General features: G+C 38.1%; 1 protein-coding gene and 1 pseudogene across 1 annotated transcript in view; both read left to right on the top strand.

Moving 5' to 3' along the window:
• RAD18 (RAD18 E3 ubiquitin protein ligase) overlaps positions 1 to 14,589 on the top strand; it is a 123,807-nt gene extending 109,218 nt beyond the window's left edge. The window contains exons 14-15 of the mRNA XM_044675981.1: positions 2,551 to 2,607; positions 14,487 to 14,589. Coding sequence (XP_044531916.1) covers positions 2,551 to 2,607; positions 14,487 to 14,589 — 160 coding nt within the window. The remainder of the gene's footprint in view (positions 1 to 2,550; positions 2,608 to 14,486) is intronic.
• Positions 9,858 to 11,627, top strand: LOC123236747 (annotated as a pseudogene).
• Positions 14,590 to 17,899: the final 3,310 nt, after the last annotated feature.

Genomic DNA, 17,899 nt, shown 5'->3' with positions numbered 1-17,899 from the left:
CTTCCTTCCTTCCTTCCTTCCTTCCTTCCTTCCTTCCTTCCTTCCTTCCTTCCTTCCTTCCTTCCTTCCTCTCTCCCTTCCTTCCCTGTCTTTCCCCCTCCCACCCTCCTCCCTTCTCCTTGTTTCTAATATAGAATATAAGATAGTTTTCTTTGTAAGGTCCATTGGGGAGAAAACTCTCCCAAAGATCTCAGGGGAATAATGTTAAAGGAATTTTCTTTATCTCTCCCTCTGTCCCTTTAAGAGACAGTTAACTGTCATCCTCTATGAGCTAGTGGGGAAGATTCCATTACCTGGGAGATGGAGGAGGAGTTAAGTAAAGGAGTAGTTTTGACAGTTAGGGGCTTTTTTCTCTGGGTTCACTAGAGAGAGGAGTCTGTTTCTGTGTCTTTGAAACTGATAGTTGGGGAATAGAGAAAACAGATTTAAGGCCTTAATAGCCTGTAAGGAGGTAATAGGTGATTAATGCTTATTGATTAGCTTAGGTAGTTGGATAGAGAATATTATTTTTGTTAGCCAGTGTAGAGAAGTTAGGCCTGAGCCTGGCTTAGTTAGAAGCACCTTGAAGGCAGTTAGATTTAGGGTTTTTTAGAACTTTTTAGTTAGGATTAGAATTTTAGATATAGTTATAAGCTTACTCTCACTTTCCTCCTTTCAATCTCCTATTTAAACTTTCCTCAAAATGAACTAATTGTTTGTGTTTTATTAGACTGCTCTCCTGACCTTTGTTCAAACTCCTACCAAAACTTTTAACCCTTCACAACCAGCAAGAGATAGTTTCATTTTGTTGGGCAATAGTTTTAGCCATTTGAGAGATGCAATCCTCAAGATATGCACTCTAAGTCTCCATTAATCTCTCTTTCAGTTATTTCCTTTTCTTGGTAAGAATTAAACTAAATACTTGATACAATTGGTACCCTTGAAACAATCCGGACAGCACAAATCCTCCCATAAGCAGTACTAACCGCAGATAAGCCAAAACAACGAGATATAAAATCTCAGTGAGGGTCCCTGGTAGTGGGAATTGTTTGAGGTAAAGTGGCACCTCCTCCTTCACTAACTGTACCATGATATCAAGCACCATGGTTACACTTTTATACTTTTCCTGGTATTGAAAAGAACAGAAGATCAATGGGTTAATCCAACTCCTACCTGGCTCACCAGACTGTGAAGTGTTAAAAGTTTTGGTAGGAGTTTAAACAACAGTCAGAAGAGCAGTCTGATAAAATACAAAACAACTAGTTGTATTTTGAGGAAAGTTTAGGTAGGAGATTGAAAGGAGGAAAGTGAGAGTAATCTTATATATCTAAAATCCCATTTCTAATTAAAAATTTCTAAAAAACCCTAAATCTTAACTGCCTTTGAGGGCAGGTGCTTCTGCCTGAGCCAGGCTCAAAGCCTAACTTCTCTACTCTGGCTAACTAAAATTATATTCACTATTTAACTACCTAAACTAATCAATAAACATTAATCACCTATTACCTCCTTACAGGCTGTTACGGCCTTAAATTTGTTTTCTCTATCCCCAACTGTCAGTCTCAGAGACACAGAAACAGACTTCTTCTTTCTAGGGAACCCAGAGACAAAAGCCTAATTGTCAAACTGCTCCTTTACTTAACTCTTCCTCTGTCTCCTAGCTAATGGAACCTTCCCCACTAACTCACAGAGGATGTCAGTTAGCTGACTTATTGAGAAATCTTTCTCTAAAGGGACAGAGGGAGAGATAAAGAAAACTCCTTTAACAATATTCCCCCATGAGATCCTTTGGGAGAGTTTTCTCCCCCATAGGTCTTACAAATAAAACTATCTTATATTCTTTATTAGAAATAGGGAGAAGTAAAGAGAGAAAGAAAGAAAAACAAATCTTGCAACATGCAAGTTTTAAATTATATATAATTACAAATATTTACAGTTACAGAATTATGTAATTCTTACTGTACAGAAATAAGAACCCATTCTTATTATACTCTACAGAAATAAAAACCTAACGATATTACTCCAAATTCACCTTATAGTTACTATGTACAAAAAAAAAATAAACAAGAACCTTATATACACATTGGTAGGAGTTTGAACAAAGGTCAGGAGAGCAGTTTGGTAAAACACAAAACAGTTAGTTTATTTTGAGGAAAGGTTCAGATAGGAAATAGAAAGGAGGAAAGTGAGAGTAATCTTATAACTATACCTAAAATCCCATTTCTAATTAAAAATCTCTAAAAAACCCTAAATCTATCTGACTTTGAGGACAGTTTCTTCTGTCTTAGTTAGGCTCAGCCCTAACTTTTCTATACTGTCTACCTAAAATTATCTTTTGCTAAACTAACTCCCTAAGCCAATCGATAAACATTAATCACCTACCACCTCCTTACAGGCTGTTGAGGTCTTAAATCCTTATTAAATGCCTTACTAATGGCATTTTATTAACACAAGACTGTAAGCCCCTAGGGGCAGTTATGGGTTTTTTAAATTGCTCTGTGCCTTGCCAATCAAAGTGCAGTTTCAGATGATTTAATAAATACCTTATGATAATCTGTGTACATGTCTTTTTAGCTCCAGCTCAGACATCATAAGAGACCTCATAGAGGAAAAGGAGTTTTCAGAAACAAGGTAAGCATTCATAGACACTTATCTGGATACTTCAGTGGATCCATGATCTTATTGTTATGGGTTTTTCTTTTTTCAGCGCATATCACATCCTATCTTGCTCTTTCATCTTGTGCTTCTTTGGTTACTGCCCTACTATAAAATTTTCTATCCAGTGTACTACCTCTTTTGACATTGAATTGGTACCAATAGAATTTGTAAGTTGTTGTTAATCCTTTTCTTTCAAGATGTAGACTGGCTAGTCTTTTTTTCTAATCAGCTCTCTGTAATGAGTTGTCAATTAGCTAAGTAATTAGAGATTCTGAATAACCAGGAATAAGTAATAGGGTTGGATAAGAGTTTTGTGAGTGGTACAGGGATCCTTTAAATTCAGGCAGTGGAATCCTCAAGAGTTGATGGGAAAAGAATTCCCAGATTCCCCTAGCAGCAATTTCTACACACTCTTTGAGTTTGTTGCTCAAGGGTAGATGGTTGGAGTTTCCTCTCGAAATCTTAAAAGAGTTAGTGACAGTTGTTCTAGAAAACATCTTGAGAGCTGAGAAGAATTGGAGAGAGATTGATTAATCTGACAGAGTGAGAGAGAAGCTCAGGCTGTTCCTGATTCTAACAGATGGGGCAGAAGAGAGCTTGATTTCTGTGAAACCTGCACTGTCTGTGATCCTGTCACAGTTTCGAGCTTGGAGACTGGAGAGAGACAGGAGGCTGAATTGATTATATGAAGATATAATATAAAGATATTTATGGAGTAGATTATATAGTTAGAAATATATTTTAGATAGATTGTGGAGTTTTAGCATAGGCCTGGTTTCCAGGCAGAAGACACTCGTGGAGTTTTATTTGGGTTTTTTTGGGGGGGGGATTTTCGTTAGAATTCTTTAGCTTAGGGAAATATATACATATATAATCAATGTATTTCATACTTTTCCTTTCCCTTTACTTTCCTTGCATTCTTATAGTTACAATAAATAGGGGTTTTCTATAACCAATCTCAATTGGATTTCTTCAACTGCCAAGTCTAGTCATTTCTCCAACTGTTGTCAACTGGATATCCTTAAAACCAATATCTATTAACAACTATTGATACCAATATCAATCAGTATCAGAGTTTATATTCCCTGTAACATAGTTTGTGGTGACATTCTACAAAGGAATTGATTCTGGTCCCAGTAGAAGACTATGTCCATTTTCCAAAAACAAGCTTAGTTAAACAGAGAAACCCAGCACCAATACGCTAGCCACTTAGTGATAGTCTTTGACTATGGCAACCCATGAAACTTAATCACAGTTTTCAAAAGTAATTTATACCATGAACTAGTAAAGTATGCTCATCATAGGGGCTAGACTTTGTTTTTATCTCTAATACCTAGCACAATGCTACTTCAATTAAGTGTTATCAGTTTACACTCATTTTTGTGTGTTTTGGCACAGCAGTGGGGCCACAGAGCTAGGATAGCCTGATTAATGACAGAGGGCCAGGTTCAGGCTCCAGGCAGATGATCATGTGGACATTGCTACAAGCTGTTCAAAGAGGGAAAACTAAATATGCTTTTACATTTTCATAAAAGCTCTTCCCCAATCTTACTCCTATTTTTTTTACCTGAGTGAGTACACAGCAGAGCAGCCAAGAACTGTCTTTGGAGAGTAAAAAGAGAATTTATTGTGCACCTCCTGTATGCAAAGGAGTATGCTAGGTGCTATGTGGGATTCAGAATTTAGAAGATTCAGTGAGAAGCTTACAGCTTAACTGGAGACTGGATATCACTTGTTTCATAATTAGCTTATGAATTAGCTGCCAGAATTCTGACCACTCTGCTAGAATTGATTGTGTAGTATGTTTAGTCATGCTTGATATATTTACCATTCCTCAAACAGTCCATATATTTTTGCTCTTGCATGTCATTTTTTCTGCTGATAATGACCCTGCTGGTTTCTTCTTCATATGTTCAAATCCTGTCATCTTGTTGAAAACTAAATGCCTTCTTCTCATTCTCCATAAAATTTTCCCAGCTTTGTATAACCCACAATGTTGCTCTAAATTCATATCACTCATTTTCTGCTTCACTTAGTTGGCAACTATGTACTGCCTTGTGTTTCTATTCAAATTACTTTCTTTACTGTAATTTTTCTGGTATTATTTAGCTTTAGGGGTTTTATATATTATCTTCTGTTAGTAGTTTTCTTAACATCAGTGATCATGTCTTACTTCATGGTATTTGCTGCCATCCTTTGTACAGGTTAGTCATATGGTCCTAGACTCTAGTAAATACTTGTTTGCTTATTTTGTTTTTATAATCATATAAAGTTTTGAGGGTCATAATTATTCAAGAGTACTTCACATACTAGAGTATTGTCTAGAGCAGTGATGGGCAAACTTTTTAAAGAGGGGGCCAAAGGAAAGAAAATGCTCATCTGTCAGTCTGTTTCTAAGGCAGCTCTTTCAAAGTTTCATTGTATTGTATCCTACTCACTGTATTGGTCATATTAGGAATAATGTCATGGGGCAGAATAGAACATTTCAGGGGGCCACATCTGGCCCGCGGGCATCACTGGTCTAGAGCAGTTTAGGCTGTTAAAACCTCTGTCTCCTAAGGGCTTACGCTCTGGTATAACTTAACAAATGGAAATAGGAAAACTCTGACTGACTTCCTACTTTCCAATGAAAAAAGAATTAGCTCACAAATAGCTATCTTAAGTTTTGGGGTACATCTGAAATGGAACTTAAATCACGTATTTTAAATATTACACTCTTATAACATAATAAAGCAATTCCATTTTACCACATTCTCCTAATTCCTTAGCTATTGAGCTTTCAAATAAGGTAACATTTCCTCAAGCAAAAAATAAGTTGGCTCCCACAGTACAAATGCTTATCTTGGGGCAGTACATCTTGGTTTGGCTCCCAGTTTCTTGGGTCTAAGGTAGATATACTTGCATTTTAAAAACACCAAGAATTAAAGTGAAAAAAACTCTCAAGTTTATATAAGTTAAAAAGATTGCCATTTTACTATACTGTCAACTGCAATGCTTTTCCATTACATGGGGGAGCACAGATAAGGCTTTGTAGAGATTGTACTTATAGAATGAACAACTTCAGGAACCATACAATGAATAGAAATTAGTATTTGCCCTTTAAATGTTGCTCTTACCATTTTGTTTTGGAAGTCTACTAGGCATTAAATTATAAAAGATTCATTTTATTGATGTCCTTACAAAATCTGCCTATCTTCTTTTTTGACTTTTGATTTTCAGTTATTAATGGCAAATAATTTGTTCATTTTTTTTAAGAAGACATGTTTATAATTTTGCTATCTTAAAAGAGGCCCCCAAAAGTGATCTGTGTTCATGTAATATTTGTAACTTTTCCAGTTAATAATGTATTTTTTTTAGGAATGGACTGTTTGTCTATTCTGTTTTTGCATTGCATATCTATCTATTTGTCTATTTATAGCTATCTGTCTGTCTCTGTTGCCACCTAGAAAAAGCTGTCTACACTCGTTGATGCCACTTTTTCTCTTTTTACCCTTTCTCAAACAATTGCAGTTATAGTTTCTGACCTCCTCATTTTATTGAAATTGCTTTCTCTAAAGTTACCAGCAATTTCAGATTTGTTAAATCCAGTGACTTTTTTCTAAATCCTTATTTTTCTTTACCTCTGCAGTATTTAATAATGTTGACTGCCCATTCTTCCTGGGTACTCTCTACTCTTTGATCTTTCTTGGTTCTCCTTATACTTGTTTTCTCTTTCTCGCTTACTTTGCTGAACCTGCATCTATTCTTTGCCTTCAAATTCTAGATGTACTTGTAGATTCTGTCCTCAGTTCTCCTTTTTTTCCATACTATCTCACTTGGTCACCTCACATAATCTTCTAAGGGTCAATTATTGCTGTTACATAGATTCTCTTCTTCCTGTCTCTGTCTCTGTCTGTCTGTCTCTCTCCCTCTCCCCCCACCCTCCTCTGTCCTCACTTTATTCAAATTTAATCTGTCCATAACAAAACAGTATTCCCCCCCCCCCCCCACACACACACAACTTAACCTTTCTTCCTAACTTCCTTATTTCTGTTAAGAGAATGGGCTCATTGTTCTAGTCATCCATGTCTCATACCTCCAAGTCATCTTTACCTTCTCACTCTCCCTGACCCTACGTAGTATCAAAGCTGTTGACAACTCTTAATCGAGTACTTCCAGAACACGGAGCACCGATCCCCTTCGCCACCCTGCTTCCGGCCCTCATCACCTCTTAACTATGTTGTTGTAATAACTTCTCATGACTCTACCCTCTGCAATGATATTTTTGAAGTAGCTTCTACTCCATCACTCCCCTGCTAAATAAACTTGAGGAGCTCCCCTTTGTCTTGGACTGCAGCCTCATTAGATAGCGTGTCTTTTAGAGAACTCTGGTTCTGCTTAACTGATTGCTCTTTTTCACATACAATATTCCATCTCCTATCTCCACGCTTAGGCACTAGCCTAGAATATATTTCTTTTCTGCCTCTTTATCTTATAATACTGAGTTTCCCCCAAAATTCATCTAAAAAAACCACCTACTTCATGAATCCAGCATAAATGTATTATCTACTCAAATGGAATGTAAGCTCTTTGGGGACAGCAGTTGTTTCATCTTTGACTTTGTATCCCTTAGTTATTTATACTTTTGATTCTTCACAGATTATGTTGTTCTATATCTTATAGCTACATAACATCACTATAAAAAGAATTGGTATTAAGAGAGGCTTTCTGAAATCATTGAAAATGAGGCAGAATTTCCTAAATATAAACTAACCTAATCTCTTCCTCATATTCAGTGTTGTGTCAAGCCCTGCTGATATGATTGCAACTCAGTCTTCTACCTTATCCACCCAAGATCTATATATTGATGGATTAACTTGAGAGATACCAACTGGGTGCAGACTACATACATTTTTCCTTTCCTCTGTTTTTTGCATTGTGGTGATTAGATCAGCCTTTTGGTGAGAAGATTGTTTATCTGTGGTATGCAAAGGCTAGATGTACTTTCTACAATTTAAAAATATTAAGCGATTTTTAATTGCATTTTTCTACAAATGAGCCTTTTGAGAAATGTTCATGGAAATGCATTGTAGGATGCTCTCCTTTACTTAGGTAGCTAAAGGTAAGCCAAGGCCAAGAGAAGCTCACTGAGTTGTCTAAGACCTCCTACTTAGTGAATGACAGAACCAGGTTTGATGCACAGGGCAGGTTTCTTTTCACTTATGACTTGAATTCATAAGTCCTGGTTCTAATCCTTGGCAGTTTTTTACTTATTAGGTTTTATTAGTGTGGCTCTAAATGAGTTTCTTTATATTCTGACTCTAAATGTATGGTCCTGTGAGTCATATGCAAATCAACAATGTGAATTGGTAGTTCATAGAATCTTAGGGAATTGTCTGAGATCCTGAGAGATTAGATGACTTGATTAGGGCTGCACAGTAATAATTAACATTTATAAAGTGTGTTATGTGTGCTAGCATTAGCAAAGCACTTTTACAATTATTATTTCATTTGATTTTTACCACAGCCTGGGGAGGTAACGTGCTATTGTTAACTCCATTTTCCAGCTGAGGCAAACAGAAATTATTTGATGCCTGAGACAGCATAGCTTGTAAATGTCTCAGGCTGGATTCGAAGTTAGGTCTTCCTGACTCTAGGCTTAGTGCACTTCACTGTGCCACCTGTTGTTCAGTATGGGTCAGAAGTATGACCTGAACCCAGATCTTCCTGATTTTCTCTAAACACCATGCCACCTCTAGGTGAAAGTGAAGTCTCTAAACAGAGGGAATTTTCATAGCATGTCCTTTTTTAGTTTATACCACGATTTTAGTAAGGAATCAAAAGACTGCTTTGTCTTAGTTGGTAATAGAATTGTTCATCTGTTTAAATAGATAATATTAAATATATAATTGAACCAGTTGGTGACTGGTTAGAATGACACAAATGGAATGAATATAGGGGAGCTGACATGCCAGTACTTTGTAAAAGCATATTGACATTTTTATTCACAAAAAACCAATTTTAAGGACTCTGGTTTAAAGCTTATAATGTATTTTAGAAGTCTTGTGACTTTAAATTGCATTTTCCTAAGTGCTTTTTCATTGGCATGGTGCCCTAGTATAAATCACCATACTACTAGACAGACTGAGACAGTTTTTTATTTTACTTCTATTTGCTTGGGATTTATTGGTGAAACATATGAAGAAATTAAACACCAAAAAAAAAAAATCTCCATTTGTTTTCCAAGTTGTTCCTGAATCTTGTTGCTCAAGTTGGCCTCTCATTTTGTTGTCCAAGTTGTTGTTCCCAGTACACTTTTGTTGGCTCCACATTTCTCATTCAAACAAAAAGAGCTATGGAGTAGGGTGAGGATTGGGGGTGGCAAATCAGTTTGCCTCTGTGTCCCAGAGTCATTCTAAGGCAAATACAGAAGTTTTAGTTCTCTCTCTGAATGATGCTAAGAAATCTCAGCCAAACCCTTTAAACTGATGCTCCTTTTTGGTGGTAGGAGGAGATTGCTTAGATTGCTTCTTCTTGGCTAATAGAACATGAGGGTCTCTACTAATAATATTACCGGGTAATGTTATGAAAAGAAAAACAAGCTTCCTCATGTTAGAAACAGTATCCTTATTGTGCACAAGAATGTATTAGACTTGATTTTGTAAATAAAATTAGTCCGAGAAGCGTTAGCTTAACAGCTCCATGAAAACATACTGAAACAATTTTAATATGTTAGCAGAGAACACTGGTGACATTACTTGGGTTGACACTTCTTTCCTGTGACCCTTCAATTGATATTTGAAAAGAATAAGAATCTTCATCCTTTATGTTATTTTTAATGACAAAATTGAAAATAAATTCATACTCTTTTAAAGGTATTTGTCAAAAAGCAGAAGTAGTCTCTAAGGATATTGTATTTTTATTTGTGTTTTGAGCTGCTAGTTTCTGTGAGAGTAAATATTAATCCCCAAGTTTCTGTCATTTATTATATGATTCAGTAGTTATAGGTGGGATCTTCCCATTCTATCCAAGTATACCAGAATACTAAATATAGAAAGATAGTTTGCTTTCTGCCTCACCCCTAAGATATCCCACATTTTCATTTTCTAACAAAAGCAAGCATTTAGAATTACCACATGATGAGAGAGTACCTAACTACCACTGATGAATTCAAAGCACTTGGCCCAGATGAACTAATCCTGGGGTACTAAAAGAACTAGTGGACCTTTGCGTTCTCTCTCCCTCTCCCAACATGGTGGCTTCAGCTAAAAAGAAGACTAAGAAGGGGAAGACCCTCACCTTGACAGACTTCCTTGCTGAGGACGGTGGCACCGGTGGGGGGAAGCACCTTTGCGCCCAGACCAGTCAGCTGGGCTGATGAAACTGAAGACCTGGAAGGAGATGTTTCCACCACTTGGCATAGGAGGGATGACGACACGTTCAGGGCTCCTCCAGTTGACCGTTCCGTTCTACCCACTGCTCTGAGGGCTGCTCGGGAACCCAACACTGACCGGAGCCGTCTTCCCAGGTGGCCACCCTACACTGCTTTTCTAGGGAACCTGCCCTAGGAGGTAATGGAGGATTCCATCAAGGATTTCTTTAGAAGACTGAATATGAGTGCAGTGTGTCTGCCACGGGAACCAGCGATCCAGAAAGCCTGAAGGGTTTTGGTTACGCTGAGTTTGAGGACTTGGACTCCCTGCTCAGTGCCCTGAGCCTGAAGGAAGAGTCTCTAAGCAGCAGAAGAATGCGAGTGGATGATGCTGATCGAGCACAAGATAAGAGCGAGATGATGGTTCCTTTGGCCGTGATCGGGTTCGAAATCGGGATTCTGTCAAAGCTGCCACAGACTGGAGGGCTCGCCCTGCCCCAGACAGCTTTGAGGGGTGATGATCGCTTTGGAGACGAGCACTGTGATCGTTACGGTTCAGACCGCTACCGTGATGGTCCACGACGGGACAGGGACCGGCATGGAGGCCGGGATCGCTGAGATGACGGGGCAGCAGAGACTATGACAGAGGCTGGACCTGGGATAGGCGGCGGCGGGAGAGCATTCGGGAGATAGATAGGATAGACACGATGATGGGTCGTGGAACTCGAGACGATGGCAGCCGGGATGATTTTAAGTGGGAAGACGGAGGGCCTCCCCAGAGACCCAAACTGAATGTGAAGCCCAGGAGTGCCCCCAAGCAAGAAGATTGCTCAGCTAGCCCTTCCCAGGCTAGCCGAGCAGCCTCCATCTTGGGAGGAGCAAAGCCGGTAGAGGCAGCGGCTGGGGAAGAGGGGTGGAGGGAGGGCTACAGAAGGAGCAAGAGAAACTGCAGGGCAACTGGAGGAGCCCAAACTAGAAAGGCGGCCCCGGGAGAGACACCCAAGTTGGTGAAGTGAGGAAACTCAGGAACGATCAAGGACGGGAAGGGAGTCTTCACAGACTGGGAATGACGCTCCATCTGGCAGAAACACATGAAGGAGGGGAAGTGAGAAGTCCCTAGAAAATGAAACATTCAGCAAGGAAGAAAACTCTCGTTCTCCAACTTCCAAGCCTTCTAAATCGGATCAGCATCCCTTAAAGGTGATGCCTGCACCCCCACCAAAGGAAAACGCTTGGGTGAAAAGAAGCTGCACTCCTCCTGCCCGATCTCAGAGCTCAGACTTCAGAGCAGTCTCCCACGAGTGGTGGCGGAAAGGCAACTCCAGCCCCGCAGTCTGACCAAGGACCAGCTAATATTTCAAGGAAAGCAGATGAGAATAAGGTAGTTGGGGTGACCGTGCTGAAAGACCAAAGTGGGAACTCCAACCGTGGTCCAGTGGATGGAGGAAACAAAGACCATTGGAAGGAGTCTGAGAGGAAAGATAGCAGAAAAGATCAAGACTCCAGACCTGCATCTGAGCCAAAGAAACCTGAAGAAAATCCGGCCTCTAAATTCAGTTCTGCAAGCAAGTACGCAGCTCTCTCTGTTGATGGTGAAGATGAAAATGAGAGCAAAGATTACACCGAATAAACCTCCACATCTTGGGCTTTCTCCCCATCTCTCGCCAACCTGCAACATTTGAGAACAAATCAAACCTCTATCCAGATAAGACAAAATAAAACTCATCTCCTGGGGGGGTGGGGAGGAAATGAACTAGTCGATGTGATTGCTGAGGTATCATCATTGATATCTGAAAGATCATAGAACATGGGAGAGGCTTTGCATGACAGGATCAGAGAAAGACAAACATAATTATTTCCAAAAGAGTAGTGAAATCGCCAGACTACAAGTCAGTAAGCTTGATGTTGTTGATTCCTAGCAAAATTCTAGGGATAAAATGGGGGTGTTTAGCCCAGAGAATACTCGGAAGACACGTAAGAGCTATCTTCAAACCTCTGAAGAGCTATTATGAGGAAGGTGGATTAGATTTGTTCTTTTTTATCCCAGAGGACAGAACAAGGAATAATGCATGGAAAACAAATTTAAGCTTCATGTGAGGAAAATCTTCCTAACAGAGTTGTCCAAAAGTGAAATCAACCATTTTGATGGATGATGTGGGCCTTGGAGGTCTTTAAGCAGATGTTGGATAATCAAGACTTTTTGAATATATTATGATAGATATTTCTTTCAGGAATGAGTTAGACTGGACCACTAAAATCCTTTCTAACTTTAAAATTTGAAGATTACTGAATGTCTAGAAAAGGAGCTAGTGTTCACAGAGACCCTAGCATGACTTCTTTAAGGACAAGTATTGTCAAGTTCAGTTTATTTTCTTTTTTGACATAATCCCTAACTGATAATTAATCCTAATTAACCTAACTTGGTAATTAAGAAGAATGCCTAAAATGAAGTTTATTTAAATTTTAACAAGGCATTTGGTAAAGTATGTCATTCTATTCTCATAATCAAAGATGGATGTAGTTTGTATTAATAATAGTACAGTTATATGGATTCAGAACTATAGGAATGGTTGGACTCAAAGATTAGTCATTAGTGGTTCAACATCACTTGGAAAGAGGTCTCTAGTAGAATTCCTCAGAGATCTAAACTTGGCCTTATGCTGTTTAGCATTTTTATCAATTTCTTGGTTAAAAGGAAGATGATAAAAAAAAATCTAGAAGATTAGTGGTTTCTTCTGCAGTAATAAGGAATTTTGCAAAAGTGCAGGATTTGTGGAGAAAGATAAATAATTTTCTTTTGGATTGTTGAATTTGAAATTCCTAAGGAACATCCAGTTCTAAGTATCCAATAGGAAGTTGATACTGTAGAACTGGAACAAAGAGCGTCTGGGGCTTGATAAACTGATCTAGGAATCATTCGCATAAACATGGTCATTGAAAAACCATGGAAAGTGATGATCATTAAGAGGTTATAGGGAGGGGGCAGCTGGGTAGCTCAGTGGAGTGAGAGTCAGGCCTAGAGACAGGAGGAGGTCCTAGGTTCAAACCCGGCCTCAGCCACTTCCCAGCTGTGTGACCCTGGGCAAGTCACTTGACCCCCATTGCCCACCCTTACCACTCTTTCACCTATGAGAATACACCGAAGTACAAGGGTTTAAAAAAAAAAAAGTAGAAAATAAAATATAGGTTATAGGGAGAAAAGAAAAGATAGCCTAGGACAAAACCTTAAGGCACATCCATAATTAGTGAGCATGGCATGGATGGATAAAGATTCAGCAAAGCAGACTGAGAAGGGGTGGTCAGACAGGTAGGAGGAAAACTAAGACACAGTCACAAAAAAGCTAGAGAAGAAAAAGTATCGTGGATTCAAAAGTTGTTTTTACAAGTAAGAGAAGAGATCCACATTTTGAAAAATTTGTAGGGAAAAGATCTGGGGTGTTTATTGGACTGTAAGCTCAGGATGGTGTGATATGGCGATCAAAATAGCTATTGAAGTGTTGCGGTACATTGAGATGCATAACGTTCAGAAATAAAAAAGATGATAACCCTATAGTGGAGTCCTGTTACTACCTTGTCCATGTTCTCCATCCTTTCTCTCATTAGTGAGTTTTTCCCAGAACCTCCATTTTTGGAAGGGCTGGGGCCAGGTAGTCTTCCTTGCCTTTCCTGATGCTGTTTCTCACTCTCTGGACTTCACCAGCTGCATGCGGATACCTTCCCTATTCTCCTACCACCTGTTTTTTAAAAAAATTCCTTGTATATGTTGTCTTCCCTGATTAGGATGTAAACTTCTTGAAGGTAAAGGACTACCTTTTTGCTTATATTTATATTCCTAGCACTTAGCACAGTGCCTGGCACATAATTAAGAACTTAATAAATGTTTATTAACTGACTGGTATATTCTGGTTGTTTTGTGTGTGTTCATTTTGAAGCACTGTAGATTAAGAAATACTGAGATTAACAGGTGATCAGCCAGAGGAACACTACTATCATGGTAGTAGGCCTTGACTCCTTTCCATATAAGAATCAACTAAAAGAACTGAGGATGTTTAACTTAGAGAAGAGAAAGAAGAGTAAAGGCAGGGAGGGGTGATAACTGAAGGGTTGTCATGTGGAAGAGTGATGAGATTGGTTCTTTTGGCTTCAGAAAACAGAAAGTGGATTAATGGGTGGATGTTGCAAAGAAGCAAATTTAGGCTTGATAATCTCACTGATTAGAGCTGCTCACAAGCAGAGTTAGTTGATAATAAGTTTAGCCCATTGGCATCTTCAAGAAGAGACTAGAGGGCAGCTTGTCAGGTATATTACTGGGGGGATTCTTTTTCAGGTATGTATTGGGCTTGAGCAGCTATGGGAGTCCCTTCTAATTCTAAAATTCTGTGATGTTGTGAAGTACAGAAAACATATAGAGTGTGTTGTTTGCTGAGTTTTCAGAAATGTTATTAAATGTTATTTAAATTAGGATTTTCTCTAAGATTCAACTTTTTTTCTTTATTTCCAGAAACCGGAATAAAAGCAAGAAGGTGATTGCCCGAAAACCATGTCGGTCAAGATCTCCAGATAGCAACTGTAGCAATAGAAGAAGTAAGCGTAGCAAAACTTAGAGACTTCCTGCTGACCTTTCTAAGTCTGGGGATCAAAATAGGCTACCTTTTGTCATCCTAAGGATTTCAGATTCTTTGTTCTGTCTGTCCATGGGAAAATTACATATTCTCAAATTGGTTGTTTGTATTGCTAATAGTAAGTTAATATTTAGGCTATCTTTCATTTAGCTCAGCCTTGCACAAACCAAAGAAGTCTTAAACCCTGCTCATTTGGTCCTCCATTCTTTGCCCCACCACTAAACAAATTTATATGTTTGTAACCCCCAGCTCTTGAAGGTGAAACAATATTGGCACGGTGGCAGACTCTTGTGTTTATATTTCTTAAAAGTAAAATATCCTACCCGGGTCAGTTATTTCCCCACCCAAGAGCTTTTGCTTCTTTTCCCTTCCAATAAGACTAGCAATAGGAAAGCTAAGTGATGGGAAAAGCCAGTAGTGTGTGTGTGTGTGTGTGTGTGTGTGTGTGTGTGTGTGTGTGTGTAAAGTGGGGTACACACACCCAGGTGAGCATTCATTTTAATTTAGCAGAATGTTATCATGCCTCTAGCTCATTGACAGCTTGCTACATTTGCATAAGAGACTAATGTTTTCACTTAACAAGTCAGCAATGTTTTAAAATAATTATAAAGTGTATAATAATTTTTGAAAAAGCACTTAAAGAGTTAAATGCTTCCACTGATTAATATTTGTACTTTCTAATTCCTAAACCACATTCTTGATATTTTGTATTCTGACAATTAAAATTTGTGAGTAAATGGATCAAATGTTTCATGTATCAATCTAAATATGCCTTTATTAAAAGGAAAATTCGATCTATTATGTATTGGCACAACAGATACTTCTCCAACAAGCACTCAAACAAATCCCTTTTAAAAATGTATTTCCAGAGAAAATAGTTTATCAGTTGTTCATCAAAAGGGGAGATATGTGCCCTTTAATTTCGAAGCATAGTGCTAATTATTGGCTGTTGTGTTCAGCTATCATTTTTTTGCCTCTCTTTGCTGACTCAGTTTACATTGTTGTAGTCATTGTGTATAAAATATGCGTGTAAAACAATATATGCTATGAATATTTTAGCCATTAAATTATCTCAGGCTAGGAGTAATTCCTGCCTGCCTACAGATTGTCTGCCGCTGTCTAATAAATGCTTATTGAAATGTTATCTGCTGTCTCTTCCCTCAGATTTCTTACTTAATGGGCCAGTGACAACACTAATTTCTGCCTATTTCCAAAGTCCTTCTCCATTGACTTTGGCTCTTCATTATGTGTTTGGGAGCTGAAGTTAAAAAGTGGAGTCTTAATATGTCTGAGGGTTGAGTAATTTTCTAATTAAAATGACATTTTGTCTTTTTTGTGACTACCCTGTATCATATAGTTACATAAGAATTTCTCGTTTTGATAAGCATGATTTAGAATTTTAAGGGAACTTGAAGCAGGGAACTCAGAAAGATCTTACAGGAGGCAAATGTGAACAGTTTTAACCAAATAGTGCTTAACACTGAAGGATATTTTTATATCACATGCTACAACATATGCTAAATGAAGCGACATATTTAATTATGTAACACAGTCTGATGTGAATTGTTTCCCAAACTCAACTTGCCATTTCTTTTCTTTATGACATTTTGCATGTTGTCTCCCATGTCTGAAACGTTCTCCCTCCTTACTTCCATCTTATAGAATCCTTAGCTTTCTCTAAGTTGAGGAATCACCTCAATTCTCAAGCTACCTTTGAGAAGCCTTTCCTGACCCCTCTCTGTACCCTGAATTGTTTGTATTCTCTCCTTTCTGAAATGACTTTGTATTTGCTTATCTGTGTAGAATGTTGGTGAGAACAGTGTAAACTTGCTCTCAGAGATTGCTTTGGTTTTGTTTCTGTATTCCCAGCACTTGATGCATAATCATTGCCCAATAAATGTTTGTTGAATTCAAATCAGTAGCTTCATTTTAGTTGAAGGATTTGACATCAGACCTCAAGGTAAAACATTAAGTTGAATTGTTTTTTACAGATAAGTCAAGGAATGCTTCCAGAATCTTCTATAATAAATTGTAGGAATTCTCTGCTATTTTAAAAATCTTAATTAGTCCCTAGAAGATTTGACCTTCATGCTCTGGGTTTATTTTGTTTGCCATGTGGCAATTTAGAAATATTATAATAATATTGGTGTGACAAGTGCATATTGAATTATAGTGAATAAAGATAATATGTTGCCCATATATCATTGCGAAATGTCTGTCCCATCATTGCACATACTTGGTATGGTAGAGTTTTGTAGTTGTTTTTTTCAGTTACAGAAGATTTTGGGGTTATTTTTATTCTTACCTAGTTCCCTTTATTGAGAGAAGTATGAATTTAGGAGATAACTGACCAGGGCCAAGGCTGCCATCTGTGAACAGCTTTTGTCCATGTGATTCTGGTTTGTCTTCCAGGAGGGAGATGCATTCATGACTTGAGCTGTGTTCATTAATACTTTCAATTCGCTCAATTAATGAGGAACCAGATATTGCACCTCAGCTCTATCTTCCGACAATTTACATTTGAGCAAGTGTCAAAAGTCAATAAAAGTCTGGAGAGTTACCTTGGAGCAAACCCACTCCAGGGGTTTGCATGTGCTCCACAGTAAGAACAAAGATCTTGATAGCCTTAGGATTCCCCAAGCAGTCAGAGGGGTCCAATTTGAACATTCTCCTCTTAAGACTACTTCAGCATGGACTTACCCAAATTTATGTCCTGAACCCTTCCTCAAACCTCTATGCCAACGTTTGTCCTCTCTTATGTCCCATCTATTCAACACTGGAAGAAATCAGAGTTAAAGTAAAGTAACCCATTCTGTACAGCATTATTGTGCAAAAGTTATTCAAACAGATACTTAACTTTTGGAAATGCTAACTTTTCCTTGTAATTCCTTTTGGTTATTGAAAATACTCTAATAGACAAAACATGAAAAATCTAGAAACTCATGAAAACTTTTTTGATCAATGCAGTACCAACACAAATTGCTTCTTTTAGTTAACTAAATGATCAAAGCATTAAAAATCCTTTGAAAAGAAAGAATGAGTGAATTCTCATGTTATGGAGAATTGGTGAATCTAATAAAAGAAAATAATTTCAGGTTTCATCAAAGAATATAGGAAAGTTGAGAGGAATAGCTAATAGCTGGATTAAGCAGTCACAATCTACCATCCTGACCCACCCATCCCCCTAAAAACCCCACCTTTGGGCTGACTCCAAGAAGATGAAAAGTAATGTAAATAAATGTGAAATACTATACTTGGGTTCACAAAATGACTACGAAGTATAAGAAAATGA

The sequence above is a fragment of the Gracilinanus agilis genome, chromosome 1 (genome assembly GCF_016433145.1).
Source record: "Gracilinanus agilis isolate LMUSP501 chromosome 1, AgileGrace, whole genome shotgun sequence".
Classification (NCBI taxonomy): domain Eukaryota; kingdom Metazoa; phylum Chordata; class Mammalia; order Didelphimorphia; family Didelphidae; genus Gracilinanus; species Gracilinanus agilis.
This window is presented reverse-complemented; position numbering and strand designations above follow the sequence as displayed.